We start from the raw sequence: 17114 nt of genomic DNA, 5'->3' as shown, positions 1-17114 counted from the left end.
TCCGGGTGACTGTTAGTCTCGGCGCCGCCGCCGGGCTTCTTGGGGTGCAGGGCTCGCTCCCTGGCCACTCCAGATTCCGCCGCCTCCCCAGCCCTGCTTGGGGCGGAACCGAAGAAAGGTCAGGTCCAGCCCCGCCCCGTCCCTTCTCGCCCCCGGGAGGTCGCTGTGAGTGGCTTACTTTTAGAATTGACTTCAGCCACGTGCAGCTTCCATGGCTGCCTCGCAGACCCCGGGGGAGAAGATTAATATCCAGGCGGTAGACACGGCAAAGGTCGGGGACAGGGACCTGCTGGGGAACGACTATCCCGAGCAGGACAGACCCCCTCTGCGCTCTTGGAGACAGAAATGTGCCTCCTACGTGCTGGCCCTGAGACCCTGGAGCTTCAGTGCCTCACTCACTCCCGTGGCACTGGGCAGTGCCCTGGCGTACAGATCCCAGGGCGTTCTGGATCCCAGACTATTGGTGGGTTGTGCAGTGGCTGTCCTGGCTGTGCATGGGGCCGGCAATTTGGTCAACACTTATTATGACTTTTCCAAGGGAATTGACCACAAAAAGAGTGATGACAGAACCCTGGTGGATAGAATCTTGGAGCCCCAGGATGTTGTCCGGTTTGGAGTCTTTCTCTACACCTTGGGCTGTGTCTGTGCTGCTTGCCTCTATTACCTGTCCCCTCTGAGACTGGAGCACTTGGCTCTCATCTACTTTGGAGGTCTTTCTGGCTCCTTTCTCTACACTGGAGGTAAGAATTGGTTTGTTTTGGTGCTGCAAGTCTTAGTCGTTTACACTGGAAACTGCTGTTTTGGATGTAGTTCTGTGATTAGGGGAGGAGCATCAAAGACTTTTTTCTGAATTAGGCCACTTTACCTGAAATCTGTAATATGTGGGTCATGTGTTGTTGTTTTTTTAAGAATTATTTATTTAATTTTTGTACTATTATTTTTTAATTTGGCCAGAGAGAGACAGAAAGTGAAAAAGCAAGCCACCAGGTCCGGGACTAGAACTGTGGTTGACCATATGGAGAGTCCAGTGCCTTAACCACTATGCTACCTGTTGCCCTGTCATTTTTTTTTTTTTAGATTTATTTATTTAATTATATTATTTTTAATTTGACCAGAAAGAGACAAGAGTAAGAGAGGGAAAGTGAGAAAGCAAGCCTACAGGTCCAGGACTCGAACTATGGTCCCACATGTGGGAGTCCAACACCTTTAACACCATGCCATGTCATGTGATGTTTTAAAAAACAGTTAAGTTGATGGGACTGGCAGTTAGCGTAATGGCTATGTCGCTGGACTCCCACGTAGTCGACCACGGTTTGCGTCCCGGACCCGGTGGCTTAAAACTCACACCAGGTGTGTGTGTGTGTGCGCCCAGGATCAAAAGAGGAGAATGGAGGAGAAGGGATTGTGGTGTGACCATCCCCCCCGGGGGTGATTTCTCGCTTTCTGTCTCTGTCTGGCGAGCGCGCACGCGCCCTATAGTGAAAACCTCTCAAAAAAACAAAAAAAACAAAAAAAACAAAAAAAAACAGGTTGAGAAGATCCTGGATTGACTTATAGCTATTGAGAAAGACTCAAAAAATATATGGACCTTTTATCATATCTAGTTTCTTTTGTTGGTCATACTTTGGAATCCACAGTTTGAAATTCTAGTAGAATTAAATTTGAAAAGCCCTAAATTATACAGCTAATTATTTTCATCTAGATTCTAGGTGACTTAGCAGCAGCTGATAAAGGTAATAAGTGTTTAAGCCCTATTTATTGAACACCTAGTATGTGCCAGACACTGCTCTACACAAACAGAGCACTCAAAAGGACTGTTCTTGTGGAACGTACTATTTTATCATAAGGAGAGACAGTAAAAATTGTAAATTACAGTTAAGTTTGCTCAGAACTTAGAGAGTTCCCAAGATCTAGGACATTTAGTGCTAAAAACTAAGAAAGCTTCTGTCATTATGTAAGTGCTATGATAGGAAAAAAAAAAAAAAGAAAATAAAGAAAAAGTAGAGCAAAGAAGAGGACCCAGATTATTATTTTAGGTAATTCAACCCAGGTAGGCCTCATCAAAGAAGGTAATGTTTGAGCTAAATTAGGAAGAGTGATAGATAAAGAATTTAGCCAAGCTAACTTGGAGAAAGAATGTTCCAGGAAGAAGGAACAGCAAATGCCAATGAGCCTTAAGGCAGGAGTGGGGCTAACGAGCTTGAGGAACAGTGAGGAGTCCAGTGTATAAATGAGGGAGAGAGTAAAAGGAGGTATAGTAAGAGAAGTACGTTTGGGAACAATAAGGAGACACACAGTATGTAGGCCTGGTAGGCCTCTGGTCTTTACTCCAAAGATGTGGGCCGGAGATACAGATATTTGAGCCATAGGCACATAGGGAAAGTGGTAGGACTGGGAAAGATCATCAGGAGAGGGAGTAGAAAAGTGAGGGGAACCAGGACTGACCCCTGGGCTACTCCAACATTAAGAGAGTGGAGGAAAAGAGAAGGAACAGGTAAAGGGGCCTGTGAACAAGCATCCAAGGGAGTAAGAGGAAAACCAAGAGATTGTGTCCTGGTAGCCAGTTGTATAAAGTTAAATAAAGGAAATCCATGGGGTGCTGCTATGAAAAGGATAAGGTGGTGGTGGTAAAGGGAAAAGGCCCCCTTGAGGGTGATATTTAAGGGAGAGTCAGCTATAAGGCAAAATTGGGGTCTGATTGCAGTGGAGTCCTTCAGAGCTGAAGGGCCAGCAGGTACAAGTGTCCCAGGTTGGAGAGAGCTTGGCATCATCTAGGATCTACGGAAAGGCCATTGTGATCCAGAAGGAGGATGAGTTACAGCTGAGAGATAGGTAGGGCTAGATCATGCTGGTGTTAGAGTCTCAGTGGGCTCTGCTGGTTCTTCCCCACACCCCAACCTCCAGGGTCCAGTCCATGGACCTTCCTTTTCTGTCTCTGTTTACTCCCCTGGTGATTTTAGCGTCTCATAGCTTCAGATGCCATCTGGTAAGTTCTCAAATTCTAGACTCATCTGACTTCTTATTTATTGATTTCTTCTTTTTTTAAATTTAGAATGGTTTATTATTATTTTTTAAACAATTTTTATTTAATTTTATTTATCATTATTACTATTTTTAAATTTGCTACAGGACACATCCACTCACCGCAGAGAGAGAGAAAGTGAGAAAACAAGCTGCCAGGTCTGGAACTCAAACTGTGGTTGACCATGTGGGAGTACAGCTACTGAACTACCACGCCACCTGCTGGCCCCAATTTATTATTATTATTTAGTTTGACCAGAGAAAGAAAGGTAAATTGAGAAAGCAAGGCACCAGGTCTGGGCTTGAACCACGTTGACCATGTGGGAGTCCAGTGCCTTAACCAACACACCACCTGCTGGCCCCCAGTAATTTCTTCTAATTTCTTCTCAAAGGCATCTCAGGCTTAACATGTCTGAAAACAAATTCTTTATCTCTCCAAAGAAAACTGCTCTATTGGCAGCTTTTTCCATTTTATTCAATGGCTAATTTTTCTTTTTTGCTTTTTTTCCGGGTGACTGTTAGTCTCGGCGCCGCCGCCGGGCTTCTTGGGGTGCAGGGCTCGCTCCCTGGCCACTCCAGATTCCGCCGCCTCCCCAGCCCTGCTTGGGGCGGAACCGAAGAAAGGTCAGGTCCAGCCCCGCCCCGTCCCTTCTCGCCCCCGGGAGGTCGCTGTGAGTGGCTTACTTTTAGAATTGACTTCAGCCACGTGCAGCTTCCATGGCTGCCTCGCAGACCCCGGGGGAGAAGATTAATATCCAGGCGGTAGACACGGCAAAGGTCGGGGACAGGGACCTGCTGGGGAACGACTATCCCGAGCAGGACAGACCCCCTCTGCGCTCTTGGAGACAGAAATGTGCCTCCTACGTGCTGGCCCTGAGACCCTGGAGCTTCAGTGCCTCACTCACTCCCGTGGCACTGGGCAGTGCCCTGGCGTACAGATCCCAGGGCGTTCTGGATCCCAGACTATTGGTGGGTTGTGCAGTGGCTGTCCTGGCTGTGCATGGGGCCGGCAATTTGGTCAACACTTATTATGACTTTTCCAAGGGAATTGACCACAAAAAGAGTGATGACAGAACCCTGGTGGATAGAATCTTGGAGCCCCAGGATGTTGTCCGGTTTGGAGTCTTTCTCTACACCTTGGGCTGTGTCTGTGCTGCTTGCCTCTATTACCTGTCCCCTCTGAGACTGGAGCACTTGGCTCTCATCTACTTTGGAGGTCTTTCTGGCTCCTTTCTCTACACTGGAGGTAAGAATTGGTTTGTTTTGGTGCTGCAAGTCTTAGTCGTTTACACTGGAAACTGCTGTTTTGGATGTAGTTCTGTGATTAGGGGAGGAGCATCAAAGACTTTTTTCTGAATTAGGCCACTTTACCTGAAATCTGTAATATGTGGGTCATGTGTTGTTGTTTTTTTAAGAATTATTTATTTAATTTTTGTACTATTATTTTTTAATTTGGCCAGAGAGAGACAGAAAGTGAAAAAGCAAGCCACCAGGTCCGGGACTAGAACTGTGGTTGACCATATGGAGAGTCCAGTGCCTTAACCACTATGCTACCTGTTGCCCTGTCATTTTTTTTTTTAGATTTATTTATTTAATTATATTATTTTTAATTTGACCAGAAAGAGACAAGAGTAAGAGAGGGAAAGTGAGAAAGCAAGCCTACAGGTCCAGGACTCGAACTATGGTCCCACATGTGGGAGTCCAACACCTTTAACACCATGCCATGTCATGTGATGTTTTAAAAAACAGTTAAGTTGATGGGACTGGCAGTTAGCGTAATGGCTATGTCGCTGGACTCCCACGTAGTCGACCACGGTTTGCGTCCCGGACCCGGTGGCTTAAAACTCACACCAGGTGTGTGTGTGTGTGCGCCCAGGATCAAAAGAGGAGAATGGAGGAGAAGGGATTGTGGTGTGACCATCCCCCCCGGGGGTGATTTCTCGCTTTCTGTCTCTGTCTGGCGAGCGCGCACGCGCCCTATAGTGAAAACCTCTCAAAAAAACAAAAAAAACAAAAAAAACAAAAAAAAACAGGTTGAGAAGATCCTGGATTGACTTATAGCTATTGAGAAAGACTCAAAAAATATATGGACCTTTTATCATATCTAGTTTCTTTTGTTGGTCATACTTTGGAATCCACAGTTTGAAATTCTAGTAGAATTAAATTTGAAAAGCCCTAAATTATACAGCTAATTATTTTCATCTAGATTCTAGGTGACTTAGCAGCAGCTGATAAAGGTAATAAGTGTTTAAGCCCTATTTATTGAACACCTAGTATGTGCCAGACACTGCTCTACACAAACAGAGCACTCAAAAGGACTGTTCTTGTGGAACGTACTATTTTATCATAAGGAGAGACAGTAAAAATTGTAAATTACAGTTAAGTTTGCTCAGAACTTAGAGAGTTCCCAAGATCTAGGACATTTAGTGCTAAAAACTAAGAAAGCTTCTGTCATTATGTAAGTGCTATGATAGGAAAAAAAAAAAAAAGAAAATAAAGAAAAAGTAGAGCAAAGAAGAGGACCCAGATTATTATTTTAGGTAATTCAACCCAGGTAGGCCTCATCAAAGAAGGTAATGTTTGAGCTAAATTAGGAAGAGTGATAGATAAAGAATTTAGCCAAGCTAACTTGGAGAAAGAATGTTCCAGGAAGAAGGAACAGCAAATGCCAATGAGCCTTAAGGCAGGAGTGGGGCTAACGAGCTTGAGGAACAGTGAGGAGTCCAGTGTATAAATGAGGGAGAGAGTAAAAGGAGGTATAGTAAGAGAAGTACGTTTGGGAACAATAAGGAGACACACAGTATGTAGGCCTGGTAGGCCTCTGGTCTTTACTCCAAAGATGTGGGCCGGAGATACAGATATTTGAGCCATAGGCACATAGGGAAAGTGGTAGGACTGGGAAAGATCATCAGGAGAGGGAGTAGAAAAGTGAGGGGAACCAGGACTGACCCCTGGGCTACTCCAACATTAAGAGAGTGGAGGAAAAGAGAAGGAACAGGTAAAGGGGCCTGTGAACAAGCATCCAAGGGAGTAAGAGGAAAACCAAGAGATTGTGTCCTGGTAGCCAGTTGTATAAAGTTAAATAAAGGAAATCCATGGGGTGCTGCTATGAAAAGGATAAGGTGGTGGTGGTAAAGGGAAAAGGCCCCCTTGAGGGTGATATTTAAGGGAGAGTCAGCTATAAGGCAAAATTGGGGTCTGATTGCAGTGGAGTCCTTCAGAGCTGAAGGGCCAGCAGGTACAAGTGTCCCAGGTTGGAGAGAGCTTGGCATCATCTAGGATCTACGGAAAGGCCATTGTGATCCAGAAGGAGGATGAGTTACAGCTGAGAGATAGGTAGGGCTAGATCATGCTGGTGTTAGAGTCTCAGTGGGCTCTGCTGGTTCTTCCCCACACCCCAACCTCCAGGGTCCAGTCCATGGACCTTCCTTTTCTGTCTCTGTTTACTCCCCTGGTGATTTTAGCGTCTCATAGCTTCAGATGCCATCTGGTAAGTTCTCAAATTCTAGACTCATCTGACTTCTTATTTATTGATTTCTTCTTTTTTTAAATTTAGAATGGTTTATTATTATTTTTTAAACAATTTTTATTTAATTTTATTTATCATTATTACTATTTTTAAATTTGCTACAGGACACATCCACTAACCAGAGAGAGAGAGAAAGTGAGAAAACAAGCTGCCAGGTCTGGAACTCAAACTGTGGTTGACCATGTGGGAGTACAGCTACTGAACTACCACGCCACCTGCTGGCCCCAATTTATTATTATTATTTAGTTTGACCAGAGAAAGAAAGGTAAATTGAGAAAGCAAGGCACCAGGTCTGGGCTTGAACCACGTTGACCATGTGGGAGTCCAGTGCCTTAACCAACACACCACCTGCTGGCCCCCAGTAATTTCTTCTAATTTCTTCTCAAAGGCATCTCAGGCTTAACATGTCTGAAAACAAATTCTTTATCTCTCCAAAGAAAACTGCTCTATTGGCAGCTTTTCCCATTTCATTCAATGGCTACTTTATCTTTCTAGCTCTTCAGGGCAAGAGTCATGGGCATTGTGCTTGACTCTTTCTCACCTTTTTTTTTTTTTTTTTTTTTTTTCAGTTTTTTACCACAGGGCACTTGTGCTCACCAAAGAGAGACAGAGAGAGAGGGAAAATGAGAAAGCATGCCCCAGAGGAGATGGCCATGTTGGAATCCCTTCTCCTCCTTTCTCCTCTCAGGATTTTGGGCATGCAGGCACACAGGCTGGTGTATTATCAAGCCACCAGGTTTGGGGCTTGAACTGCACAATTCGCCATATCCATCTGCCTTAACATCCACAGCACTTGCTGGTGAAAAATCCCCCCCTCCCCAAGAGAGGATAGCCACACCACAGTCCCTTTTCCTCTATTCTTTTTTTGGGGAGAGGTTTTTGCTATAGGGCACATGTGCATGCCAGACAGAGAGAGAGAGAGACAGAGAGACAGAAAGTGAGAAATCATCCCCCAGAAGGGATGGCCATGCTGCACTCCTTTCTCCTTCATTCTCCTCTCAGGATCTTGGGTACACACGCACAGGCGCCTGGCATGAGTTTAAGCCACCGGGGTCTGGGACTCGAACCGCGGGCGGCTACATGGGAGTCCAGCGACATAGTCATTATGCTAACTGCTGATCCCTCTTCTATTCTTCTGTCAGGATCTTGGGCATGCACACACATGTACCTGGCATGAGTTTCAAGCCTCCAGGTCTGGGACTTGAACCATGGTCAGCCATGTGGGAGTCCAGTAGTGTAATCATTATAACATCTGCTGTTTCAAATTCTTTTCTTGTGACACCATTCCGATCACTGTATGTGGTTTGATCTTCCCTTCTCTGAACTCTATTGTTTTGACTAAAACCTAAAGAGCTCATATTATACACTGCTTGGTGTTGCAGCTATTTATTATTATTATTATTCAATTTGATGAGAGAGAGAGGGAGAGGAAGCAAGCCAACAGGTCCAGAGCTTGAACTGCAGTCGGCCATGTGGGAGTCCAGCACCCCAACCACCAGGCCACTTGCCGGACCCAAGGCCAGAATTTGTACAGTGGCCTCCCCTCCCCCCGCCCGGGTCCATCCTTCTTTCTCCCCTCAACTCTCTGACCTGCCCTCTTCCTCTCCTGCTGCTTACCCAGGCCAGCCACACTGTCCTCGTAATTGGTCTAGAATGTGTCAGACATGCTCCTTCCTCAGGTGGGGAATATGAGCCTTTGTTGAGGCTGTTTCCTCTGTTTGGGATGCTCCTCTCCTGTATGTCTGGTTCACTTCCTAATTTTCTCCACCCATTTGCTCAAATACTAGCTTCTTAGTGAGGACTTTGGTTTGTTGTTGTTTTTAGAGAGATTTTTGCTATAGAAACAGATAGAAGGTGAGAAATCACCCCCCAAGGGGGATGGCCATGCCACAATCCCTTCTGCTCCATTCTCTTTGAATTTTGAGCATGCATGCACCTGCGCCTGGTGTGAGTTTTAAGCCACCAGGTCCAGGACTTGAACTGTGGTTAACTACATGGGAGTCCAGTGACTTAAGTATTACTCCATCTGCTGGTCCCAGTAAGGGCTTACTTTCTACCTAATTTAAAATTAGGACACCCCATGTCCCAACCTTCACCCCCTACTGCTCTCTGCTTTATTTTTCTCCATAGCACTTGTTACCTTCCAACATAACTTATAAAGTACTAATTTAGTTAATTTGTTTTCCACTAAACTGTGAGCTCTCTGTGGTCGGGGTTGCTATCTCTGTTCTCAGCTGAACCCCTAGTGCCCAGAGCCGTGCGTGGCCTGTAGTACTAATATCCATCAGATGAACAGATGAGAAGACATAGAACTACATTGAGCTGAGTAACAACATAATCTGATTTCTTTTTTTTTTTTCTTTTGCTTTAAGGCGGTGGGTTTGCCAACAAGAGACAGACAGAAGAAGAGAGAAAGCATTCTCCCAGGGGATGAACATGCCACAGTCCCTTTTCCTCCATTTTCCTCTTTGGATTTTGGGGATGCACACACATGTTCCCAGTGTGTTTTTCAAGCCACTGGGTCCAGGACTCGAACTGTGCATTTGGCTAAGTGCAATCCAGCTGCCTCACCACACCACCTGGCTAGCTCATAGATATTTTTTGACATTGATATTTTTTATTGACATATAATTGATATATAGTAAAATGTACAGATCTTTATTGTTACTGTTTGGTGAATTTTGACAAATGCCTACAGCTGTGTAACCCATGGGCCCTCATGATGCTGGACATTTCTTTTTTTTTTGAGAGGTTTTTGCTATAGGGCATGTGTGCTCGCCAGAAAGACAGACAGAGAGACAGAAAGCGAGAGATCACCCCCCGGGGGGATGGCTACACTGCAATCCCTTCCCCTCCATTCTCCTCTCACGATCTTGGGCATGCACGCACAGGCGCCTGGCGTGAGTTTAAGCCACCAGGTTAGGGACTTGAACTGTGGTCTACTACATGGGAGTCCAGTGACATAGCTATTACACCAACTGCTGGTCCCGATGCTGGACATTTCTATCAGCCCCAAAGGCTTCCTGTGCTGCTTCTCCTGCTTGCCTCCATCTGGAGGCAACCACTGTTCTGATTTCTCTCATAGATTAGTTATCACTGGTTTAGAACATCATGTAAATGGAACCATTCAATATTAACTATTTCCGTATATATGTGTTTCAGTGTGAACTCTTACATCTGGCTTCTTTTGTTCAGTATGAAGTTTTTGAGATTTATCATGTTATGAGTATCAGTAGTGCTTTTTTATTGCTAAGTAGCATCCCATTGTATGGCTGTACTGTTGCCGGAATTGCTGTGTGATCAGACCCAACACCAGTACTGCTGCTTGTCTGACACTCATGAAAAATTAGAGATGCGGACACAGAGAGAGGAAAGCAAAGCGGAGTTTATTAAGAGAGGGAAGGAAGAACAGAGCTTCCAAGCAGGAAGGGATCCTAAATGGGTTGCCAAAGAGGATCTGAAACCGAGGGGGTTTTATCCAGCAGTCTGAGCAATGGGCTGACTTTCTGAGAGGGAAATAGGCTTTAGAAAATAGTTACATGGTAGTCTGAGTGATTGATTACCCTCTTCTTCTGGTTCTGTACTTCTTGTTAGAATAAGGTTACTAAATAGAAACTGTTGTAAGGGGCTGGCAGGTGGTGTGGTGATTAAGGGCGCTGAACTCCCACATGGCCAACTTCAGTCCAAGTCTCAGGCCTGCCTGGTGGCTTGCTTTTGTTCCTCTCTGGTCAAATTAAAATAAATAAATGAATTAAATTTAATTTTTAAAAAAAGAGAAAGAAAGAAACTGTTGTAAAAGGGTTGTATATTATACATAAACTAGACCAAAGAGGAAAAACACAGACTTCATTAAAAAGAGAGACACAGTGATTTCCTTTCAGGGCCCTTACCCTGTCTGGCTGTAAATGGGGTCTAGTTTCTATCTCAGTATCACAGTTTATCCATTCTTCTGTTCAGGGGCATTTGGATTGTTTCTATATTTTGGCTATTGTGACTGAACATTCATGTTGAAGTCTTTTTGTGGGTACGTGTTTTCATTTCTCTGGGGTTAGTGCCTAGAATGGAACTGCCGGGTCATGGGGTAGGTGATGTTTAATTTTGAGAGATTGCCAAACTGTCTTCTAAAGTGGTTGTACTCCTTTATGTGTCCATCAGCATTATATCAGAGTTTTAGTTACTCTGTGTCCTTGCCAACTTTTATGATTTGTGTTTCAGCTATGTTACCACTGCAGCACTCCTGACCTCACATCATTTTTTTCCAGGTGATCTAAGAAGGTGTTCACAGATAATCTAACCAAAGGTCAAGGCTGTAGCCTTGCATTTTATTTTCTTCCATAGCCAGAATTCCGGAACTGTGGTAGGGAGCTTAGAAAATGAGCAAAAGAAGAGTACGCAGCTGGTGGAGAAACTTGCTAGACTGTGCTGAGAGTATTCATGTCCGGCATCTTCTTTGGTCAGAGGTTGCCCCCCAGATGGGCCAGATATTGTAAGAGATGGGCCAACAGGCAGTGTGGAGGTTAAAGCGCTGGGTCCCACATGGCCAACTATGAAGTTTGAGTCTCGCACCAACCTGGCGGCTTGAAAATCACAATGGGTGCATGTGTGTGTATGCCCAAAATCCCTAGAGGAGAATGGAGGAGAAGGTATTACGGCGTGGCCATTCTCCCTGCATAGTGATTTCTCACTTTTTTTCTCTCTGTCTCTCTTTGGTGAGCTCATATACCCTAAGCAAAAACTAAAATTAATTAATTAAAAAAAGATATTGCAAGATCTACCCAGTCTCAGAACTGGAGCTGGTGTTCTGATTGAGAGAACTTCCTCCTGTAAGGCATGTCTTCAGACAACCAAATTATCAAAACACAGCTTGGGGGTAGGGTGGGTGCAGAATTAGTTTTGTTGGTGTTGGAGGGTATCAGAGCCCTTACCTGTAATGCCTTTTCCTTGGCACACTTTGTTCACGAACCCAGAGTGGCCATGTAGCACCAAAAAACTAGCCATTAATGTGAAGGTAAACTTGCTCTCAAACTTGTTTCTGGGCTCCTATGGTTTTAGAGCTACTGGAAACCGTCACCACTTAACATTTCGTACTGTCTGAAATGCAGTTGGTTACCCAAGAATTTCTCTGTTTTTTGATCCAGAGGTTTCCCAAGCTTCTGTAGCCGTTAGCCGTGTACCTGTGGATCACCTCTGTCAGTGGGCACCTTCGACCCATTTCATACTGCTTCACCTGTTTCTGTCTCAATGGGAGATTTTTCCTGACCTTGGTCCCAAATTCTAGGTGCTTATTAACCATAGCTCTGTGTTCAGTTCAGCCCTGGGGGCAGCACTGGGGAATGAACTGTGACCAACCAGACACAGGCTCCACCCTCGTGGAACACACAGCTTAGTGGGAAGGGCTTTGTGATTGTATAATTAGAAGTGTGATGGATGAAGCCGTGAAAATGGCAGTGAAGGTGCCGTGGGAGCGTTTCACAAGGGGACTGAATTTGGTTTAGGAGATGAGGGAAGGCCGTCTTTAAAGTCTTAAAGAGTGAGTGGGAATTAGCCAGGTACAGGGAGTGGTAGTCTGAAAGCCCTGAGGAACTGAGAGAAGCCTCAGTGGAGAGGAGACAAGAGCTCAAGATGTGGCAGGAGAGAGGCTGGGTGGGGTCAGAAGTGAGCCAGATTAAGGATCTGGAACTTGTATCCCAAGGGGAAATTGTTGATAATTGTTTAAGGTATTTTGGGGCAGAGATGGGATTACCAGTTTAGTATTTTTAAGAGATTATTGTGGGGCCAACAGTTAGCATAATGGCTATGTCATTGAACTCTCATGTAGTTGACTGCGGTTTAAGTCCTAGACCCGGTGGCCTAAATTCACGCTGGGCACATGTGTGTGTGTGCCCAAGATCCCAAAAGGAGAATGGAGGAGAAGGGATTGCAGCATGGCTATCCCCCTTGGGGTGTGATTTCTCACTTTCTGTCTCTGTCTTTCTGGCGAGTGCATGTACCCTATAGCAAAAAACTCTCCAGAAAAAAACAAAAAGAGAGAGAGATTATTGTGGGGCCAGCAGGCGGTGTGGTGGTGAAGGCACTGGACACTCCCACATGGCTGACCTCGTGGCTTGCTTTCTCACTTTTTCTTCCCCTCTCTCTCTCTCTCTCTCTCTCTCTCTGTATCTTTCTCTGGTCAAATTAAAATGAATGGATTAATAAATAAAATAAAATAATTCTTTTTAAAAAAGATCATTGGCAACTATAGTGTGAAGACTAGATGAAGGATGGGGAGAAGGTGGTTATAAGACGAGAGGTGAGGCACCATTTACAAGGGCGCCATATTCCAGGCATCAGATGACCAGGACAAGATTTGGGAATAGAGGATATTGGGACAGGGTATGACTCTGCAGACAGGAAGAACTGGCAGGTCTGAAAGAAGTGAGTTAGACAGGCTTTGAAGTTGATGAGCAAGACAGGAGCAGGAGTTGGAGATGGTTTATTTTAACTTAATGAGAACCAGAGCAGGAAAGCAGCATTGTAACTTCACTGTCCTAGCCGCTTTACTCATTATTCAGGTAAAATTTTATTTTTGTGGAAGATTACGGATCCGGAAATTGAACTGTGACTCACTGGGGTTTCTCAAAACCAGCAGATGCCTCCAGAAATAATTTGGGAAAGAGAAGGAAAAGTAGGAGGCCAGGATGGATATACTGTGAGCGACTGATCTAGTGGTGTCTTACAGGGGTTGGTGAAGGGTCAAAGGAACCAAAGCCTTGGACTGCAAGACTTTTTAGGTTCTTTGTGGACTCTTCATGCTTCTGTGTGTGCTACAGGAGTCAGATGCTCTTTGTTGGGGACAGTAGGAAGGGAAACTTGGGTATGAGCCTGTGAAGACAGACTCTTAAACCTAGCTGGGTGCTCTCTCTGTACCTGTTTCTTCTCATTGGAGAAGGAATCCAACTTTGCTCTGTGGGGAAGGGGACTGAATGGGTGGCCACCCTCACAGTCTGAGAATTCACCATTTCTGGCCAGAAGTGGCCCTCATGAATAATAAATGGTCTCTGAGTTTCCGGCCCTTGATCTCACGTGAACTCTTTGGGTTTTCTGGTCGTAGGAATTGGATTCAAGTATGTGGCTCTGGGAGACCTCGTCATTCTCATCACGTTTGGTCCACTAGCTGTGATGTTCGCCTATGCTGTCCAGGTGGGCTCCCTGGCCATCTTCCCGCTGGTCTATGCCATCCCCCTCGCCCTCAGCACTGAAGCCATTCTCCATTCCAACAACACCAGGGACATGGATTCCGACCGGGAGGCTGGCATCGTCACGCTGGCTATCCTCATCGGCCCCACCCTCTCCTACGTCCTCTACAACACACTCCTCTTCCTGCCATACCTGCTCTTCAGCATCCTGGCCACACACTGCAGCATCAGCCTGGCACTGCCCCTACTCACCATTCCCATGGCCTTTTCCCTCGAGAAGCAGTTCCGAAGCCAGGCTTTCAACAAACTGCCCCAGAGGACCGCCAAGCTCAACCTCCTGCTGGGACTTTTCTATGTCTTTGGTATCATTCTGGCACCAGCAGGCAGTCTGCCCAAACTTTAACGGGACCAGTAGCAGCCCCAAAACATGTCTCCCTGTCTTAGAATGTATTGAAGTCACGAGTATCTGAGAAGGGAATATGATTTGGCTGTGAGGGTAGTTAGCACAATTGTGAAATCCCTCCTTTTTTGTAATTATTATTCTATTTCTAAAGGTAATCACTTTTTTTTTTCATTGTTTTCATTTTCCATTTTATAGGGAATAATATTCTATTTCTAAAGGTAATCACTTTTTTTTGTTTTCATTTTCCATTTTAGAGGGAATCTTGAAAACACCCTGTATCAGAAGGTGAATGGGATACATGGACCTTGCTTTATTTATAATTTCCACTAGAGGGTGTTGTCAGGTCACTTTAAAATGGAATGGCCTGAGTTCCTCCTTGTTCGTAAAAAATGTTCTAAGACATTGTAAAGGAGCATCCTGGGTTGGCCTTCTATCCTGAAAGAGCCATGGTAACCGGGCGAAGTGTCATCCGTTACATTGGCCTTGCTAATGATTGGTGCCAGGCCCCATTAGCGTGGGGAGCACCTGTCTCTTACTCTCAGCACTGGTGTCCTGAAAATGCTGCTTGAGAGAGAAAGGCCCTCATTAACAACCTTGTGTGACTCTAGGCTTTTTGCCTAAATTGTCATTTGGACACTTTTGTCCTTCATCTCTCCTTTCACTTATTGTCACAGTCAAGGAACAGCATCAGATCATTCAGGGGAAAAGACCCACCCTGGAGGCATCTGAGAAAACTGCTCTGCTTTTGAATAGAAATTAGTAGGGTAGCTGTTTCCCTTTGTAGAATTCACTAGAATGACAGGAAGGACTCTCAGCCCTTTCAGTAACTATAAGGAGCCCAGAAATTGTAGTAGCCATCTTTACAGGCTACTTAAACCCCACAGACCTCCAGGTCACCTTTCTTAATGCCTCCCTATACCCACCCTCCATACCTGTCTGGTTCCCCTTTGTGTGTTTCCCGTCCACAGCCAGATTCTTTGGGCAACCGGGTCATGGACAGTTGCCACCTTCCACAGAGCCACAGGGTGGGCAGAGCAGAGACCCAGTGGATGCACAAGTCAGCCTGAGTCCTGTTCGGCCAGAATGACAGGCCCTGCCAATGAAGGAACTGCATCTTCATCTTTGAAGGAAAATGACATTGATGTGCAATATTGACCCTGCCTTCCAGGGCTTCCCTTGCCTTCTACAAAGATCGTTGAGGCTTCAGTGAAGTCATACCCAAAGTGAGAGTATTGCAGTGTGAATCGTAGCTGCTTTCAATCACATTGCCTAAGTGGAATTTCTGGGCTAGAATTCCTCAGCTGCATTTCGTCCAAAACTAAAATAGAGACTATTGTGCTTTCTCTTGTGATCATAACCATGGTAGTTATGTCAAGGGGCTTGGCTTACAGAAAATGACATAAGAACTAGTTCTTAATCCCTCAGATCAGGCTATTTATGATATGGCTCTTAGAGTCAGAGTGGGTCAGCTTACTTAGAAAGAACATATTAAGTTCTTTTACAATTAAAGTTCTGTTACAATTAAAGGTCGTGGGACCAGCAGATGGCATAACGGTTACATTGCTGGACTCCCATGTAATTTACCACGGTTCAAGTCCTGGACCTGGTGACTTAAAACTCACATCAGACACATGTGCATGTGTGCCCAAGTTCCCAAGAGGAGAATGGAGGAGAAGGGATTGCGGTATGACCATTCCCCCCCACCCCGGGGGCGGTGATTTCTTGCTTTCTGTCTCTCCGTCTTTCTCTGTGTCTCTGGCAAGCACATGCACCCTATAGCAAAAATCTCTCTCTCAAAAATAAGTTAATTAATTAAATGAAATGAAAGGAAATAGTTTGTCTACCAGAGAGTCAGAATCCTTGAACAGTGGTCAGAGCCCAAGAACGAGGGAGACAAGACAACCCTTCTCTCCTGCCCTTCCCAGCACCATTTTTGTTTCATGCCATTCTTGTGGCATTTTGGTGCTCACAGGGACCCTGCCTTCAAAGAAGCTCCTCTGACCTTTCCTCAGAGCAGGGCATTGTCACATAGGGCTATCCCTGCGGCTGGAGGACCAAAGGGTTCCTGCATCCACAGGCCAGACCTGTCTTTGTGGCTGCTCCCCTTGGCGTAGTCAGATAGCTGCTGCACTGTGCTCTAGTGCAGATTTTAATGCAGACTTTTATAACTAAACGTTCCCGAAAGGCCAAATTTGGTGCCAGGTTTTATATACAAGTCATTATAATTTGTATTATGTCCCCTGATCCAATGAAGGTTTTCCTTAGACTTGTTAATTAAAAGAAAAAAAAAATTATTCATCAGTGGTCTGGTTCTGGTTTTTCTTTGCTTTCCTCCTCCTTCTCTTCCTGTCTGATTGTAAGTTCTGACTGATAAATCTCAGAGACCAGGGCAAGGACACTGGACACTGGGGTGGGGGAGGAACACTTGGTTTTTGGTGGTCAATTTGGATAGCATTTGACCATGTTTGATGGGCCCTTAGAAAAGGCAACAGGGAGGATCAACAGATGGCATAATGGTTATGTCACTTGTCTCCCACGTAGCCAATTGTGGTTCAAGTCCCGGACCCAGCAGCTTAAAACTTAGGCTGGGTGCATGTGCGTCCATGCCCAAAATCCTGAGAGAAGAATGGAGGAGAAGGGATTGCTGCATGGCCATCCCCCCTGGAGGGTGATTTCTCACTTTCTGTCTCTCTGTCTCTCTCTGTCTCCAGTGAGTGTATGGGCCCTATAGCAAAAATCTCTCTCTAAAAAAGAAAGAAAGGGCAACAGGGACCACTTCAAGCCAGTATGGAATTTCCAAGAGCCAGTTAGCAGTTAGGCCAAGTGAACCTCATCTCCTTCTGTCCTTGCCTACTTTCATTTTTCTTTATTCTTGATAGGGTCACTGTGCTGATAGATTGAGGACACCTAGTAGATTGAGTACATTTGAGTTTCAGCTCGGCATTTGACAATATATCCTTATGAACAAGGCAGAGAGATGTGGAAG

At 45.2% G+C, this 17114-nt stretch overlaps 1 protein-coding gene across 3 annotated transcripts; it reads left to right on the top strand.

Annotated features, from left to right (window-relative positions):
* The first annotated feature begins 6 nt into the window (after window positions 1-6).
* Window positions 7-15751, top strand: UBIAD1 (UbiA prenyltransferase domain containing 1). 3 transcript variants are annotated; one of them, XM_027770634.1, is made up of 4 exons: window positions 3534-4267; window positions 13641-13729; window positions 13816-14279; window positions 14347-15751. In XM_027770634.1, exons 1-3 carry the CDS (start codon window positions 3739-3741, stop codon window positions 14167-14169), a joined length of 972 nt encoding a protein of 323 aa, XP_027626435.1. In that variant the 5' UTR covers window positions 3534-3738; the 3' UTR covers window positions 14170-14279; window positions 14347-15751. The 3 variants fall into 3 exon arrangements, with proteins under 3 accessions (XP_006145396.1, XP_027626435.1, XP_006145395.1); XM_006145334.2 differs by lacking the exon at window positions 3534-4267 and adding an exon at window positions 7-740 and having other exon boundaries at window positions 13641-14279; XM_006145333.2 differs by having other exon boundaries at window positions 13641-14279.
* Window positions 15752-17114: the final 1363 nt, after the last annotated feature.

Source organism: Tupaia chinensis, unplaced genomic scaffold (assembly GCF_000334495.1).
Source record: "Tupaia chinensis unplaced genomic scaffold, TupChi_1.0 Scaffold000146_1, whole genome shotgun sequence".
NCBI lineage: Eukaryota > Metazoa > Chordata > Mammalia > Scandentia > Tupaiidae > Tupaia > Tupaia belangeri.
Note: the sequence above shows the minus strand (reverse complement) of the source record. Positions and strands in the feature narration are given on the sequence as shown.